General features: G+C 63.3%; 2 protein-coding genes across 7 annotated transcripts in view; one reads left to right on the forward strand and one right to left on the reverse strand.

The window, feature by feature from the left end:
* CCM2 (CCM2 scaffold protein) overlaps nt 1–1,247 on the forward strand; it is a 50,488-nt gene extending 49,241 nt beyond the window's left edge. For all 6 annotated transcript variants that reach the window (XM_058534757.1, XM_058534760.1, XM_058534755.1 and 3 more), the window contains one exon: nt 708–1,247. In XM_058534757.1, the coding sequence (XP_058390740.1) occupies nt 708–982 (275 nt within the window). In that variant the 3' untranslated portion in view covers nt 983–1,247. The remainder of the gene's footprint in view (nt 1–707) is intronic.
* A 1,668-nt stretch (nt 1,248–2,915) lies between these two features.
* NACAD (NAC alpha domain containing) lies at nt 2,916–12,994 on the reverse strand. The gene is made up of 8 exons (XM_058534838.1): nt 12,928–12,994; nt 4,867–10,722; nt 4,635–4,747; nt 4,480–4,554; nt 3,874–4,020; nt 3,657–3,803; nt 3,350–3,472; nt 2,916–3,261 (listed from the first exon to the last, which is right to left on the reverse strand). Exons 1-8 carry the CDS (start codon nt 12,992–12,994, stop codon nt 3,247–3,249), a joined length of 6,543 nt encoding a protein of 2,180 aa, XP_058390821.1. The 3' UTR covers nt 2,916–3,246.
* Between the last annotated feature and the right edge of the window lie 3,162 nt (nt 12,995–16,156).

Here is a 16,156-nt window from a genome sequence, read left to right on the forward strand (position 1 = left end):
TGGTACCCGCACTGGCTGCCCCACCTGAGGACTCTCTGCTCACGGAGGGCTAAAGGGCTAAAGGCTGGACCCGCTATGTCTAGTGAGCTCTTTTTTTTTTTTTTTTTTGGTGAGGAAGATTGGCTCTGAGCTAACATCTGGGCCCATCTTCCTCCATTTTGTATGTGGGATACCTGCCACAGCATGGTTTGATGAGTGGTGTGTAGGTCCACGCCCAGGATCAGAACGTGCGAGCCCTGGGCTGCCAAAGCAGAGCGTGCGAACTTAACCACTACACCACCAAGCCGGCCCTCCAGTGAGCTCTTGATGACCTCATGGCCTCCCTGGGCTTAGTCGCCCAGCCAGGGCTCAGGTCCAAGGCCCTTGACCCCCAGCTCAGTGTGTTCCTTTCAGTCGTGTTCTCACATAGGAGGGCCTTCTGTCAGGAAATGGGTGGTGCCCCCTAGAGGTGGGAGCGCAGCTGGGCGGTGGGGGCTTGTTGCTTGGAGCCCCACATCAGCCTCCCCTCTGCTCCCTCCTTTCTCCTCCATTTGGAAACCTGTGAAGTGGGGCTTCTGCGAGGACTGATGGGAGTGAGTGGAGGGTCTGAGGCATGTCAGAGTTGGGCTAGACGTGGGGTGGAGTCTTCCGAGTTGTGGGCTCCCAGGGATGGGCACGCTCGTGCTTCCTATGGGAGGTATGGGGTCAGGTGAACGGTGTGTCTGCAGGTCTGCGGCCCTTCATCCCTGAGAAGGACAGCCAGCACTTTGAGAACTTCCTGGAGACCATTGGAGTGAAGGATGGCCGTGGTATCATCACGGACAGCTTTGGCAGGTACCGGCGGGCCATGAGCTCCACCTCCACCTCCAACGGGAACAGGGCCGCGGGCAGCTCTGATGACCAGTCCGTGCCCTCAGAGGGGGACGAGTGGGACCGCATGATCTCGGACATCAGCAACGACATTGAGGCACTAGGCTGCAGCATGGACCAGGACTCGGCCTGATGGCGCAGGGAGGGACCCTGCGAGTCCGCCCTTCCTGTGCCGGGGCTGGGGCTGGCCGAGGAGCCCCAGGTGCAGGTGGCCCTCTACTGTGAAGGACACGCCCCGGTGCGGGGGCAGAAGGCTGCACCCTGCTGCCTGCATGTGGCCCCGCTTCGGGAGGGGGTCCTGTTGGCCAGACCTCGGACAGCTGTCGATTTTGCACATGACGTTCCTATTGAAACTCCCAGAGACCTTAAAAGAAGTTTACTGCAATGTGAATAACTTATCTCTGGTTGCCAGTGTGTTTCTGATCCAGTGGAGTGAGAGCCAGGGTGTCTGCTCTGGCCTCTGTCCCAGGCCCACACGTCCAGGGCTGGGTGCCGTGGTCTGGGGCTGTGCTGCCCTTCAGCTCTTGCCACTGCAGGGAGCTGGGCTGGGCTCGGCAGCAGTGGAGGCCACGAGGAGGACCTGATTTGGGCTTTTGCTTTGTGGACATGGGGTGGTGAGCAGGTGTCTTGGGCACGTGCAGGTGTGAATGGCAGGTCTTGGCTATCAGGACCCAGACACCGGGCTCTCTGAGGGGCACTGGCTGTGTTCTGGCCCCTCACCCAAGTCCCCAGTTCCCCGGTCTGACCCACCATTGTGGTGGTCTCCAGAGCAAACCCTGTACACGCCCCCACCCCACAAGTGCCGTCCACGTCCTGAAAGTGTGTTATCTGAAAGTGTGTTATCTCAGAGCCTGGGTCCCAGTCTCCAGGGGGCCCTGCTCCCCAAGCCCCTTGGCCTTGCTCTCCCCAGGGCGGGGCCATCAGTTTGGGGGCCGGGCCTGGAGACTGCAGTGTGCAGGCGTGGGCAGGCCCTGCTCTGGAACTCATTCCTCAGAAGGCGTCTTCGTCCTGCAGACCCGCGACGGCTTCCTGTACAAGCCCTGGCTGAGCAGGGTGGGCACCTGACCCCAGAGAGGGAGAGCAGAGCCCTGGGCTCACGTGTAGGGCCAGGCAGGGATCTGCAGTCCCTCAGTCCCTCCCTCCTGCCAAGGGGCAGGGCAGGACAGCAGGAGGAATCTCAGACTGCTCTGGCTAGGATGTTCGAGAGCTGTTCGTGAGCAGTCCAGGCCAGGCAAAGCTAAGGGAGACTCTTGGTAGATACTGTCTCCAGACCTGTGCAAATTGACCTGCCCTAGAGCATTTGGAATGGTTAAAGACAGCCCCAGGTCCAGGGCCTGGCCCCCCTAGAGCCCACCCGGTGTATTGGGATCACATGAGCCTTCTGTGTGGATGGTCAGGACTGCTCTTGCCCCTCCAGGGGTCTCCACCCACACGTGGTCCCCCACTACAGTCCCCCACCCTGTCCTGGGACATGGCCCCCACTCTGCGGGTCCCTGGACTTTGGAGAAGAGAGGAGAGGACATGGGCCAGAGTGAGGGGCCAGGAACTTTGGGGATTAACCACTGGCCCCCTGAGCAAACGCAGCTTTCCCACAGCTTCTCCAGTCCAGGTGCCTCTATGGAAACTTCCAGAATCTCCTACATCTGGGGACATCCGTCTGGAAACTCCAGTCCCAGGGCCCATGCCTTGAATCACAGAGAGGTGACCAGACTGCTTGCAATCTCTGGGGACTCAGTAGAGGACCACCACCTTCTGGGGACAAAAAAGGATGACCATCCTCTGGGACACAGGGGAAGGATCACCATCTCTGGGGACATGGGGGGAGAATCACCATCTTCTGGGGATGTAGGAGGACCACCACTCTCTGGGGACATGGGGCCAGGACCACCCCCCCTTGGGATGTGAGAGGAGGACCACCACCCTCTGGGGACATGGGGGAAGGACCATCACCCTTGGGGACACAGGGAGGGGGACCAGCACCCTCTGGGGATACGGGGGGAGGACCACCACCCTCTGGGGACATGGGGGAAGGACCACCACCCTCTGGGACCCTCGGGCTGGGGGAGGAGCACCACTTTATGGGGACACGGGGCGAGGACCACCACCCTCTGGGGTTAGGGGGGACGACCACCACTCTGGGACATGAGGGGAGTACCAGCACCCTCTGGGGACATGTGGGAAGGACCACCACCCTCTGAAGATGTGAGGGTTGGACTGCCACCCTCTTTGGGTCCTGTGTAGCCCCAGGAAGTGTCTTCACGCCTCATCAAATCCCATTCAGTCAGAGCCTGTGCTTGGGGAGCAGTTGGAGCAGGAACAGAGAGACAGTGAGGGGACACCCATTTATTGAGCAGCAGAGCTGGGGAGCAGAGATGGAGCTGGCTCACTGGTCAGCTGCTACATTGTCAGCTCCTGCAGGAAATGCAGAAAGAGAGTGTCACGTGGGAGAGGCCCCAGCAGAGCCAGCGCAGGGTGTCTGCGAAGGGGCCTAGTCACTCACCATGATGGCGTTAACAATATCGCTCTGGTTGTCCCTCAGGGCCCGCACAGCCTTGGCCCTCGACACGTTGGCCTGGGCCATCACCAGCTCAATGTCCCGCAGCTCCAGCCCCGCCTCGTCCACCTGCAGGGGGGCAAGCAGGGACGTGCTGGAGCTGCCCCCCATCCCAGGCAGAGCCTCTGAGGCCCCCCCAGTAGAACCCCCCAGACCCTCCTGCAGGCAGAGCTCCCCCCAGATCCCCCCAGGCAGAGCCCCCTGCAGGCAGAACATCCCCCAGGCAGAGCCTCGCCACCATCGTGTGGTTTACCTCCTCCTCCTCCTCGTCCCGCTCTTCCTCCTCGCATGGCCTCACATGCGGCCCAGGCGCAGACTCAGGGACCAGGGCAGAGGGCTCTGCGGGCACCTTGAACTTTTCAGCGGCGGCTCTGTGCACTTGCTGGGACAGGTCCTCGATCTGTAGCACAGGGCACAGCTGTCAGCCGAGCCCTCATGCCGGGCCTCCCCGCGCCCACAGCCAGTCAAACCTTGGCTTCTCCGAAGACCACGTAGGTGTCTGAGGCCGGGCTCTTGAAGACGTCAGGCTTGGCGATGACAAAAAGGATGTTCTTGGACTTCTGGATAGTGATCCTGGTGACCCCCTGGATCTGCCTCAAGCCCAGCTTGGACATTGCCTGGGGGCACAGGGGGCTCAGCCCTGGGTGTCAGCCCCCAGGGTCCCAGTCGGGGGTTGGGGGGAAGGAGCAGGCCAAGGGAGAGGCAGCACACTGCCAGGGGACAAAGGCTCTGCCAACTCTTGGGGACCATCTCTGGACTGTAGGCAGACCGTGTGGGACCCTCTGCAGACTTGGGTAGCCCTCCATGGGACCCTCAGTGGGACCCCCCCGATGGACCTTGGGCAGCCCTCCGTGGGACTCCTCATGGGACCCCTCAGACTCTGTGGGACCCCGGGCAGCCCCCTTGTGTACAATAGGGCGTTGGACTCAGGCTGAGAGGGCCATCTCAACTGACATTCAGGCCCCACTGTTTCTTGAGAAGGTGTCGGGTACGGCATTCCCCAAGGGGCCCCACTGATGGGATTCATTAGCCATGGGGTGAGAGGGGTGCCCTTATGCAGCCAGGCCCCATGCCACCTTTCGGGCCTTCTTCTCACTGCGACTCTGCTTGGCTTTGGCGACGGTCTCCTCGCTGCCACTGCCTGCCGCAGCCTGGGGAAGGGCAGGGTCTGAGCATCTGAGGGTGGGTGTGGAGCCTTCCCAGGGGCGCACCTCCCCCCTGGGCCAGGCACCTGGGCCGGGCACTGTGCGCTCTGTGGTCCTGAGAAGTTCTGCTCCTCCAGCTCTGCTGATGACTCCCCGTGGCTGTCTGAATGTTGGCCGGAGCCCGGTGCCCGTGGGGAGTCTGGGGACAGGCGAGGTGTGAGGACAGCTCTGCACCTTGGAGCAGGGACCCTGCCCACCCACCCCACCACCTCTGGTCCCTCTGCTCAGGACAGTGCTCCAGCCCAGGGCCCTCCTCACCTTCCTCCAGGCTGTCTTGGTCATCCTGCTGCTCGGAGGCTGGGAGCCCTCGAGGGCCGGCTGGGCTCCAGGGCCCAGAGCCAGGAGGCACTTGGCAGGGTGGTGAGATCTGTGAGGCTGGGTCTTTGGCATGGGTGCCCCCCTTGGGGGCTGCCTTGGGACTGAGGACAGGGGAGTGGGGTGGGAGGGTGACCCGCTGACCAGCCCCAGGGGGATTCGTGGTTCCTGAGAAGGCAGCCACCGCCCGCTGGGCTCCTGCCTGGGGCGATGGGAGGCCTGGAGAGCCCCGGGGCTCCTCGCCCTCCAGCGAGTCTTCCTGGGGGCCCTGGCAAGGGCAGGAGCCAGGGGGCGCCATAGGAGGCAGGGCTGCCTCCATGAGGACACCAGCAGCAGAGGGCTCAGGGCTCAGGATACTATCCTGGGGTGCCCTGGGCAGGCCTCCGGAACGGCTTTCTGGGGGCTGTGGTGTGGAGGGGCCAGGGATTCCGGGTGCTGCCAGGGCCTGCTCACCACTGCCCGGGCTCAGCACAGTCTCCAGCTGCCAAGAGGGCGGTGGGGATGTGGGGGCAGGCTCTTTGGGGCAGCCCCCCCCCAGCTTGGGCACAGCCCTCAATGGAGACTCTGTGCAGGAGGCCAGCTTGGCCTCTGAGGCCACAGCCCCTGGAAGTTGGGGCCCCGGGGTGGCCCTTCCCTTCTCCACTGGGCTTGGGGACCGTGCCTGGCTGACCTCGGGGCAGGCAGCAGGACACGCCTCTGGGCTCCTGCTCCTGGGAGCCTTCCCGGCACCCCGGGGCGTTAGCTCAAGGCTTCCACCCTCCTGGTTCTCGGCCCTCTGGGCCTTCTTTGGCAGCAAATAGGGCTCAGTTCCACCACCAGCATGCACGCCGGCATCAGGACAGGCTCCCCACTCAGGCACCACCAGGCCCTCAGCAGCTATTTCCTTCTCACTGGAGGCAGGCTCGGGGGGACCCAGGGCCTCTGTGTCAGGCTCAAGGGTGTCCGGGCCCTTTGTGGCAGGCTTAGGGGGGCCCAGGGTATCCGTGTCATGCTCAGGGGTGTCCAGCGCCTCTGTGTCAGGCTCGGGGATGTCCGGGCCCTCCGTGGCAGGCTCCTGGGTGTCCAGGGCCTCCATGTGAGGCTCGGGGGTGGCCAGTGCCTCCGTGTCAGGCGTGGGGGTGTCCAGGCCCTCTATGGCAGGCTTGGGGGTGTCCAGGGCCTCTGTGTCAGACTTGGGGGAGTCTGGGCCCTCTATGGAAGGCTTGGGGGTGTCCAGGGCCTCTGTGTCAGGCTTGGGGGAGTCTGGGCCCTCTATGGCAGGCTCGGGGGTGTCCGGGCTCTCTGTGGCAGGCTCGGGGGTGTCCGGGCCCTCTGTGGCAGGCTCAGGGGTGTCTAGTGCCTCTGTGTCAGGCTCAGGGGAGTCCAGGCCCTCTGTGGCAGGCTCAGGGGTGTCCGGGCCCTCCGTGGAAGGCTCGGGGGTGTCCGGGCCCTCCGTGGCAGGCTCAGGGGTATCTAGTGCCTCTGTGTCAGGCTCAGGGGAGTCCAGGCCCTCCGTGGCAGGCTCAGGGGTGTCCGGGCCCTCCGTGGAAGGCTCGGGGGTGTCAGGGCCCTCCATGGCAGGCTTGCGGGTGTCCAGGGCCTCTGTGGCAGGCTGGGGGGTGTCCGGGCCCTCTGTGTCAGCCTTGCGGGTGTCTAGGGCCTCTGTGTCAGGCTCGGGGGAGTCTGGACCCTCTGTGGCAAGCTCGGGGGTGTCCAGGCCCTCTGTGGCAGGCTTGGGGGTGTCCAGTGCCTCTGTGTCAGGCTTGGGGGAGTCTGGACCCTCTATGGCAGGCTCAGGTGTGTCCGGGCCCTCTGTGGCAGGCTCAGGGGTGTCCGGGCCCTCCATGGCAGGCTCGGGGGTGTCTAGTGCCTCTGTGTCAGGCTTGGAGGAGTCCGGACCCTCTATGGCAGGCTCAGGGGTGTCTAGTGCCTCTGTGTCAGGCTTGGAGGAGTCCGGACCCTCTATGGCAGGCTCAGGGGTGTCTGGGCCCTTCGTGGCAGGCTCGGGGGTGTCCGGGCCCTCTGTGGCAGGCTCGGGGGTGTCTAGTGCCTCTGTGTCAGGCTTGGAGGAGTCCAGGCCCTCCGTGGAAGGCTCAAGGGTCTCAGGGCCCTCTGTGGCAGGCTCGAGGGTGTCAGGGCCCTCTGTGGCAGGCTCGAGGGTGTCCAGGGCCTCCATGGCAGGCTGAGGGGTGTCCGGGCCCTCCGTGTCAGCCTTGCGGGTGTCTAGGGCCTCCGTGTCAGGCTCGGGGGTGTCCGGGCTCTCCGTGGCTGGCTCGGGGGTCTCCGGGCCCTCTGTGGAAGGCTCGGGGGTGTCCCGGGCCTCCGTGGCAGGCTCGGGGGTGTCCAGGGCCTCCGTGGCAGGCTCGGGGGTGTCCAGCTCCTCCGTGTCAGACTCGGGGGAGTCCGGGCCCTCCATGGCAGGCTTGGGGGTCTCCAGGCTCTCTGTGGCAGGCTGAGGGGTGTCCAAGGGCTCCGTGTCAGCCTTGGGGGTGTTCGAGCCCTCTTTGGCAGGCTCAGGCAGGGCCTCTGTGTCAGTCTCAGGGGTGTCTGGGCCCTCTGTGGCAGGCTGGGGGTGGTCCAGGGCCTTTGTGTGAGGCTCGGGGATGTCTGGGCCCTCCATGGCAGGCTCAAGGGTGTCCATGGCTTCCGTGTCAGGCTCAGGGAAGTCCGGGCCCTCCATGGCAGGCTTTGGGGTATCCGGGCTCTCTGTGGCAGGCTGAGGGGTGTCCAAGGGCTCCGTGTCAGCCTTGGGGGCATCCAGGTCCTCTGTGGCACGCTCGGGGGTGTCCGGGCCCTCTTTGGCAGGCTCAGGGGTGTCCAGGGCCTCTGTGTCAGTCTCAGGAGTGTCTGGGCCCTCCATGGCAGGCTGGGGGGCGTCTAAGGCCTCCGTGTGAGGCTCGGGTATGTCTGGGCCCTTGGTGGCAGGCTTGGGGGTGTCCAGGGCCTCTGTGTCAGGCTCGGGGATGTCCGGGCCCTCCATGGCAGGCTCAAGGGTGTCCACGGCCTCCGTGTCCAGCTCAGAGGTGTCCAGGGCCTCTGTGTCAGCATCAAGAGTGTCCAGGCTCTCTGTGGCAGGTTCAGGGGTGTCCAGGGCCTCAGTGTCAGCCTCGGGGGTGTCCAGGGCCTCGGTGTCAGGCTTGGGGATGTCTGGGCCCTCTGTGGCAGGCTCAGGGGTGTCCAGGTTCTCTGTGTCAGGCTCAAGGGTGTCTAGGGCCTCTGTATCAGCCTCGGGGTTGTCCAGGCTTTCTGTGTCAGGCTTGGGTGTGTCCATGGCCTCTGTGTCAGGCTCAGGGGTGTCCAGTGCCTCCCTGTCAGCCTCGGGGGTGTTCGGGCCCTCTTTGGCAGGCTCAGGAGTGTCCAGGTCCTCCGTGTCAGGCTCAAGGGTGTCCAGGGCCTCCGTCTCAGACTCGGAGGTGTCTGGGCCCTCTGAGGCAAGCTCAAGGGGGTCCAGGGCTTCCGTGTCAGTCTTGCGGTTGTCCAGGGCTTCCGTGTCCGGCTCGGGGCTGTCTAGGGCCTCCATGTCAGCCTCGGGGCTGTCTAGGCCCTCCATGGCATGCTCGGGGGTGTCTAGGCCCTCCATGGCATGCTCGGGGGTGTCCAGGGCCCCCATGTCTGGCTCGAGGGCGTCCAGGCCCTCCGTGGCAGGCTCGGGGGCGTCCAGGTCCTCCGTGGCAGGCTCGGGGGCGTCCAGGGCCTCCGTGGCAGGCTCGGGGGCGTCCAGGTCCTCCGTGGCAGGCGCGGGGGCGTCCAGGGCCTCCGTGGCAGGCGCGGGGGCGTCCAGGGCCTCCGTGGCAGACGTGGGGCTGTCCAGGCCCTTCGTGGCAGGCTCGGGGGCATCCAGGGTCTCCGTGTCAGGCTTGCGGCGGTCCGGAGCTTCCGTGGCAGGCTCAGTGGGGTCTGGGGCCTCTGTGGCAGGCTTGGGGGGGCTCGCATCTTCCTGTGAGGCCCAGAGTGTCTCATCATCTGCAGCTGGCTCTGGGCCACCCTGATGGGCCTGGTCCAAGGCCAGAGGCTCTGGACCTCCAGTGTGGCCTGTGTTCCTATCTTCAGGCACTGGCTGCAGTCCCAAGGTCTTGTCTCCTTCCTGCAAGGCCGAGGTGGCCACAGGCTCAGTCCCTAGGGGGCAGCCTGCATCTGTCAGCAGGGCCTGATGGCTGGCCACAGCGGCAGACCCCTGGCCTGAGGAGAGGCATGCATCCTGCAGGAGCAGGGGTGTGGGCAGGTCCACTTCTCCAGGCTGAGGTTCAGGACTGGCCGCAGAGGCAGGTCCCTGGCCCGCTTCCTCCTTCAGATCCTGCAGAGAGTCTGGGCTTGGCGTGAAACCCGCCTCTCCCTGCGCAATCCCAGGCTCCAGGCCTAAGGCAGCACTGTCTCCCTCCTGCAGGGGCTGAGGTGTGGCTGTGGCAACAGGCACTGGTCCCACAGTGGAGTCTGCCTCTTCCCCCAGGGCCTGAGGGGTCAGCCTGGTGAGGCCCTGGGACTGAGGGGCCATGGCTGCAGCGGACGCCTGGCCTGAGGCGGGGTCCACCCCAGTTATTTCAGCCACCGGTTCCTGGCTCTCGGTGGCGTGGCTGGCCTCTCCCTCTGAGACCCCAGGAGCGGGCTCCGGGCCCCAGGACGGGGGCTCACCAGGGCTGTCCTGGAGCAGGGTGGTGGGCTGGGCGTGGGGCTCTCCGCTGTACAGCCTCTCGTCATCGGCTCCTGCGTAGGAGGCCGAGTCGGGCTCAGAGGAGGCTGCCGAGGTGTCGTCCCGGAAGGCGAAGGCCTCGTCCATGCCCTCGGTGATGGACAGGTCGGACAGCGACTGCAGGGAGGAGGCAAAAGTGCTGTCGTCCTCCCCCTCCCCGGCCAGGTCCCCTTCGGGGGCGGGGGCCTCCTCCTCCTGCTCTCCCTCCTGTTCCTCCTCCTGTTCCTCCTCCTCTTTCTCGGGGGGCAGCGGCGTCACCTCCACTGCCTCCACCTCGAAGATTAGGCTGCCCTGGAAGGGCAGGAGGGCGGCAGGGATCATCGGGTCATTGGCCAGGAAGTCCAGCTCGAAGAAGTGGCCCTCCTGGCCCCAGGAAGAGCTGCTGTCTGCCGAGAGGCTGGACTCTGAGGACAGGGAGCCTGGGGGCCCGGGAGGGGGCAGCTCCTGCTCGTCCACTACGGACCCCAGTGGGGAGAAGCCCCAGCCGGAGGGGACGTCCAGCCCTTCAGCTGGGGACAGCAGGCTCAGGGAGCAGGATGGGGACGAGGCCCAGCTGTCCCCATCCGCTGTGATGTAGGAGCCTGAGGGCGAGGCAGGTGGTGAGTCCCCTGGCTCAGGCTGGGTGTCCCGGGCGTCCCTGCAGGGCCCGGGGCCGGAGAGCAGGGCAGAGGTGGTCTCGGTGGGGGTAGAGGGAGGCGTGAAGTAGGAATCAGGGTCCAGAGCAGGGAAAGGCACAGGAGGGTCACCCTGAGAACACAACTCCGGGGGTGGGTTCAGGCTGGTGTGCCCACTCTCCCGGTCCCTGAGCTCTGGCAGGGCAGCCCTGGGAGGCTGGGGCGCCCAGCGTGTCTCCTCGCCCATCACAATCCGGGGCTCCAGGGTGGCTAGGAGAGGACCCTCGGCAGGCCGAACCTCGGGGGGCCTGGGGCTGGGGCCGCCACCTTCTGCGGGGACTGCCCAGGCCGAAGGAGTGCCAGGCCCTGCATCCCAGCTGGCTCCCTCTGGTGGGGGCCGGGCACCCGGCTTGCTGGGCAGGAATGTGAGGGCCAGGGCGCTGGGCCCGGGGGTCAGGGTACAGTGCTCCAGCTGGTTCCCTCTCGGGGTGGTGGCTGCAGCCGCATCACAGGATGGATCTGTGGAGAGAGGAGGGCGTGAGGAGGGCAAGCATCTTCCCTGAGAAGCGGCTCCCAGGCCGTAGCCCAGAGCTGAGCACAGGGCTGGGGCCCCCTGGGGTTTGGCTGAAAAGGGAGGGCAGGCATTTTCCCTGAGAAGCGGCTCCCAGGCCGTAGCCCAGAGCTGAGCACAGGGCTGGGGCCCACGGGGGTTTGGCTGAAAAGGGAGGGCAGGAGAGGGAAAGGGGATTGTTCTGTCTGGGAGAGAATTTCCAGGCACTCTGACCACAGTTAGCAGCGTGCAGTCACAAGGCGTGGGGTGTGGCCATGGGCACAAAGGGGCACTCCGGCTTTTCTCCTGGACGCTTGTAAAGATGAAACTAGCACCTGTCTCCTCGGACACCGGCTTGCCGCCTCCCTGCACTTAATCTGTGCCGCCTCCGCTGCGCTTGGCAGGGGAGGCCCTCTCATGACCTCCCAGGTCCAAAGGCCCCCAGGGGGCAGGAGCAGGTGCCTGCATTGCTCAGCTCTGGAACATTCCAGGTCTCATGCCTGCTGCGAAGTGGGGGTCTCGCCTCTCTGCCTCATCTCTCTCCTCTCCTTGCTGCCTCCGCCTGAGGCCAACCTGTCAGGGTCTCACCAGGCTCTGCCCCACTCCTGCTCCTAGAGCTGGCACAAGGAGGAGGGGAAGCAGGGGCCAGCCCGTGCGTGTCCTCAGGTGAGGTGTCCCACTGAGGCTGAGCTGGAGCATTAGGCCATGGGGCGGTGCTGGCAGTGTTGATGGCCGTCCCATGGAGCACAGAGGGGGCCCTGCCCTGCCCTGTATTCAGCTGTGGGGGGGCCCGTCGGCTCTGGGGGCTGCAGGAGCATCTGGCCGGGTCTCCATGGTGGTAGCCACCCCACAGTGCTGGCAGGGTTGTTCCCTCTGTCAGGAACATGTGAGTGGGTCCCACGGCTGTGCACAGGGGCTGTCCAGTCCCGGCCGCATTCTCTGGGGGTTCCTGCTCTACCGTGCTCACCCACGACCACCCACAAGCACAACACCTCCTGCGCCTCCGCATTTTGTCCGCAAAGTGGAACATCTGCCGGGCTTAGAGGTGAAACTTATGAAGGGGCAGCCTCTCCCCAGGCAGCAGCAGCAGAGCCCCAGGCCCTTGGGCCACACCGCTGGGAGTGTGGTGGCCAGGAGGTCCTGAGAAGGGGGTCCTTTGGTTCCCCTAAAGGGCACCCAACGCCTGGAGGTGGGTGTGGCAGGCAGGGCTGGTGCTGTAGACTGGGCTCTTGGCACTGAATCTGGCGTGGTACCCCTGCCTACCCGCATCGGATTCCAGAGCCCTGGGGCAGGGTAAGGGGGGAGATGGGCCAAGGGGGCAGTGGGAGGGAAGCCAAAGGTCAAAGGTTTAATGACTCATTCAAGGTCACCAAGCAGTCCCAGCAGACCCAGCCTGAGTCTGGGGAGTCCCAGCCCCCATCTCCTTTACTGGACCCCAGAGGGAGGCCAGCCCCTTGGACCCAGCACTGGTACCATCTCCAGGTGACTTACCCACAGTAAGGTGCCCTTGGCCACACATGGCTGACCTCCTGCCAGGCCGTCCTGGCTGCTCTTCCAGATCCCTCAGCCTCCACTGAAAGTTGCTGACCTAACCTCTCCAAGGACGCGGGCCTGCACTCGGGGACCACTGCTCCCAGGCCATGCTCCCCCAGTGCCTCTGACCTCCCAGACCCACAGCCTCCCCCTGTGGCTTCCTCAGGCTCCAACGCCCGTCCTGCTCCTCCCTCCTGAGCTGGGGCTAGTCGCTCACCCTGAGGCAGCCCTCACGCATCTCGGGGGCAGGCGCCCCGCGCTCCGCGTGTCCCCAGAGGTTGAGGTGCAGTTCAGAACCCGCCGCCTCCGGTCCAGAGCGGCCCGGGCCCGCCAGGCCCGAAGCTCCGCGCTAACAATGGGGCGCGGCGGCCGAGCGGGCGGGACCCGGACAGGGAGCGCACGGAGCCCTCGCGTCGCTCCTGGCTCCTGGAGGACATCCCTGCTCCACCCCGCCCTTCCCCGCAGTCCTGAGTGCGAGCCAGGCCGGGGAAGGGCGGTCGGGATTCAGGTGCACGGGAAGGGCAGGGTGCCGAAAGGATCCGGGAGGGGACAGAGAGAGAACAGGCATGGAGAGGGGACAAGCATGCAGAGCGAGAAGGGCAGCAGAGACGCACGCAGGCGGGAGACCGCCGCGGCCTCACCTGTGCGGGGCCCGGGCCCGCCCGCCTCAGGCAGCAGCAGCTCGGCGCGGGCAGCCTCCCCGGGCATGGCCTGGCCGTGCGCCCGTCCTTCCGTCGCCGGTCCGTCTGTGAGTCCGTCCCGCGGAGCCTGAGCAGCCACCGCCCCTCGGCCAGGGGGTAAGGGTGGGGGTCAGTGGATGACGTCAGCGCCGCCCCGCCCGCAGGGCGCCCCGAGTGAGCGTGCGCGGGCGCGCAAGGCACTGCGGAGCGCGGGGGGCGCGGGCCTCCCCCTAACCAGGCTGCGCGCTCCTCCCACGGTGCGCGGCCCCGCCTTGCCCGCAGCATCCCCTCCTTAACGGGAGAGGGGTTCAGGGCCAGTCGGAGGCTGGGCAGACCTCAGGGTGGCATCACCCCTTAGCTGGGTCGGGAAGAGGCGGGGGGAAGAACTTGGGGTGCGGGGTCTAGGGGGTGGTTGGAGGTTCTGGAGGGCCGAGGCGCCTTGGGGGAGGCGGCAGCGCAGTCCTCCTGCCCAGCCTCCCGGCCTCCGGCTGTCTGGGCGGAGGGTCCCCGCCCAGCTCGGCGCCTCTATCCAAGAAGTGAGCCGAAACCGCAGCTCCGCACTCATTGGCTGGTCCTCGCACGTCGGTCTCTGTGGCAACCGCCTCCCTGCTCCATGGCAACCGGAGCCGGCCCGCGGCAGCACAGCAGCGAGGCGGCCCCAGCGGAGCTCCGGGCAGACGGCTCCCTGGGGCTCCCCGCAGCTTGGGGCTGCCGCACCCTCAGCTCTCGGGCCGTGGAAGGAGAGGGAGAAACAGGCTTTCCTCCATTCTCGGCGGCCGCCTCTGCCACACCCCTCAGGATGCAAACCCTCCCGAGCCTTCCTGAGATGCGCCCTTGCTTCCACACAGGCCCTCCTGCGCTCAGATTCGCCGAGCACCCACCCTGTGCCAGGCTCCGGGAGACAGATGAACATTGTCACTACCCTAGAGCTAGACGGGGGCGGGGGTGGGGAAGGGAATAAGGGCAGCCATTGTTGTGGGGGAGTCTTCTCCATCCTCGATCTTCTGCTGGCTCTATCCCGGAGGCCACGGAGCCAGGGGCTGCCTGCTGGGCATCTCTCCACCTCACGGGGCACCAGGCCCACCTCGCCCCAACCTAAGCCCTGCATCCTGCATCCCTCTCAGTAGCTGGAAATCTGTCCATCTATGCCCCTGGCTAGAGGGGGACTCCTCCTCTTCTTCCTTCCTTTCCTCCACACCTCCCTTCATCCTCACCTCCCAAGCATTCCTAATTTGCCTCCTCCCTTGGCCTGCTTTAGCTGAGTCCTTCATAACTCCCACTGCTCTGCCAGCCACGTAGAATCCGGCCAACACCACCGACTTTTCAGAAATCAAAAGCCCTTCATCAGGGTCTGAGGGGCTTCCAGGCGTGTCTCTCTGTTCCTCCTGACTAATCCAACGATAAAAGTAGGAAATAAGAGACAACCAAAACAGAACTCTTAACGATGAAAAGAGGAAGGTGAGCTGGTGAGGGTCCCCAGGACTGAAGGAACAGCAGAGTAGCCCACCCAACAGAAGGGGACCATGGCCTGGCATTTTATGACCCCCAGCCTACTACCAGGAGGAGGACCAGGTGGGCGTGTTCATCCCCATGTGGAACTGGATCCCAGTGACAATTCCAGGGAAGCCTGGCAGCATTGGCAGGAGGATAAGAGAGGCCCTCCTGACACGGGGCCAAGGGATGCACACTCCCTCCCCACAGGGCCCAAGGCCCCCCAACCCTGAGGCCTGGATGGGGGTGGGGGCACTGGCAAGGGAGATCCCACCACAACAGGCTTTCAGCCCAAAAAGCACTCCCCGCCTCACCCATAGGCACAAGATAGCTTCCCCGCCAGAAAGCACCTTCCACCCCTTCCAGAGCACCAGCAGTCACCAGCAGCACGAGAACAACACTGCCACAGAGCCTCTGAATATTGCATTGTCATTGGAACCACAGGCCAGGATGGTAGCCCCGGACCTGCATGCTGAACCCACACATGACCACCTGCTAAAATAAAAAATCTGAATGTGATAGCCTAACTGTTGAGGATACAATAAAAAAATCACCTGTCATACCAGGAAAGTCAGGGAGGAACCCAAGAACCAGGAAAATCACAACTAGAATAAGAAAAAGTAATCAGTTGACGCCAGCACCGAGGTAAGGAAGATGATGGATTATCTGACAAGGATTGTAAAATTAGCCATAATAAAAGTGGTTCAACAAGTAATAACAAGTTATCGTGAAACAAATGGAAAATCTCAGCAAAGAAATAAACATAAAAAAGAAGCAAATGGAAATCATAGAACAATACAGAACAAGTGCTGAAGTGAAAAACTTGCTGAATGGGCTTATTAGTAGATAGAAATGACAGAAGATGTATTAGTGAGATTGAGGACAGGTCAATAGAAATTACTCAACTGAATAACAAAAAGAAAACACATTGAAAAAGAACTGAACAGAGGCTCAAGAACCTGTGGGATAATAACAGAAGATCCATTGTTCACATTACTGGAGTGCCAAAAAGAGGGAAAGAAAGCAGGGTTGAAAAAAGTATTAAAAAAAAAAATGGTGGCTGGAACTTCCCAAATTAGGCAAAAGATGGAAACTTACAGATTCAAGTAGCTGAGCAAACCTCAAATAGGATAAACCCAAAGAAACCCACGTCAAGACACATCACAATTTAACTTCTGAACACTAAGGACAAAGACAAAATCGTGAAAGCTGCTCGAGGAAGATGACACAATACCTATAGGGACATCGATTAGAACAACAGCGGACTTCTTGTCTGAAACCACAGAGGTCAGAAGGAAGCAGCCCATTTTTCAAGTGTTGAAAGAAAAGAAAGTATCATCCAAGAATGAAGGAGAAATACAGTCTTAGATGAAGGAAAACTGAAGTGATTTATCACCAGCAGACCTACCCTTAAGACTAGCTAAAGGAACTTCTTCCAAAAGAAAGGAAATGACAGAAGGGATCTGGCAGCATCAGGAAGGAAGAAAGAGCGTGGAAAGAGCAGAAATATGGGTAAATGTGATAGGCAGTCCTCCTCCTCCTCCTGAGTTTTCTAAAGCATATGTGATGACTGAAACAAACAAATTATAACACCATCTGATATTCAAGCCACCGTTGAAAAGTCGGGACTGAAGTGGGAGCAGAGTTTCTACACGTCACTCAAAGTGGTAACACTGCTACCAGCAGCCTGTGACAAACC

This window comes from Diceros bicornis, chromosome 41 (assembly GCF_020826845.1).
Source record: "Diceros bicornis minor isolate mBicDic1 chromosome 41, mDicBic1.mat.cur, whole genome shotgun sequence".
Lineage (NCBI taxonomy): Eukaryota > Metazoa > Chordata > Mammalia > Perissodactyla > Rhinocerotidae > Diceros > Diceros bicornis.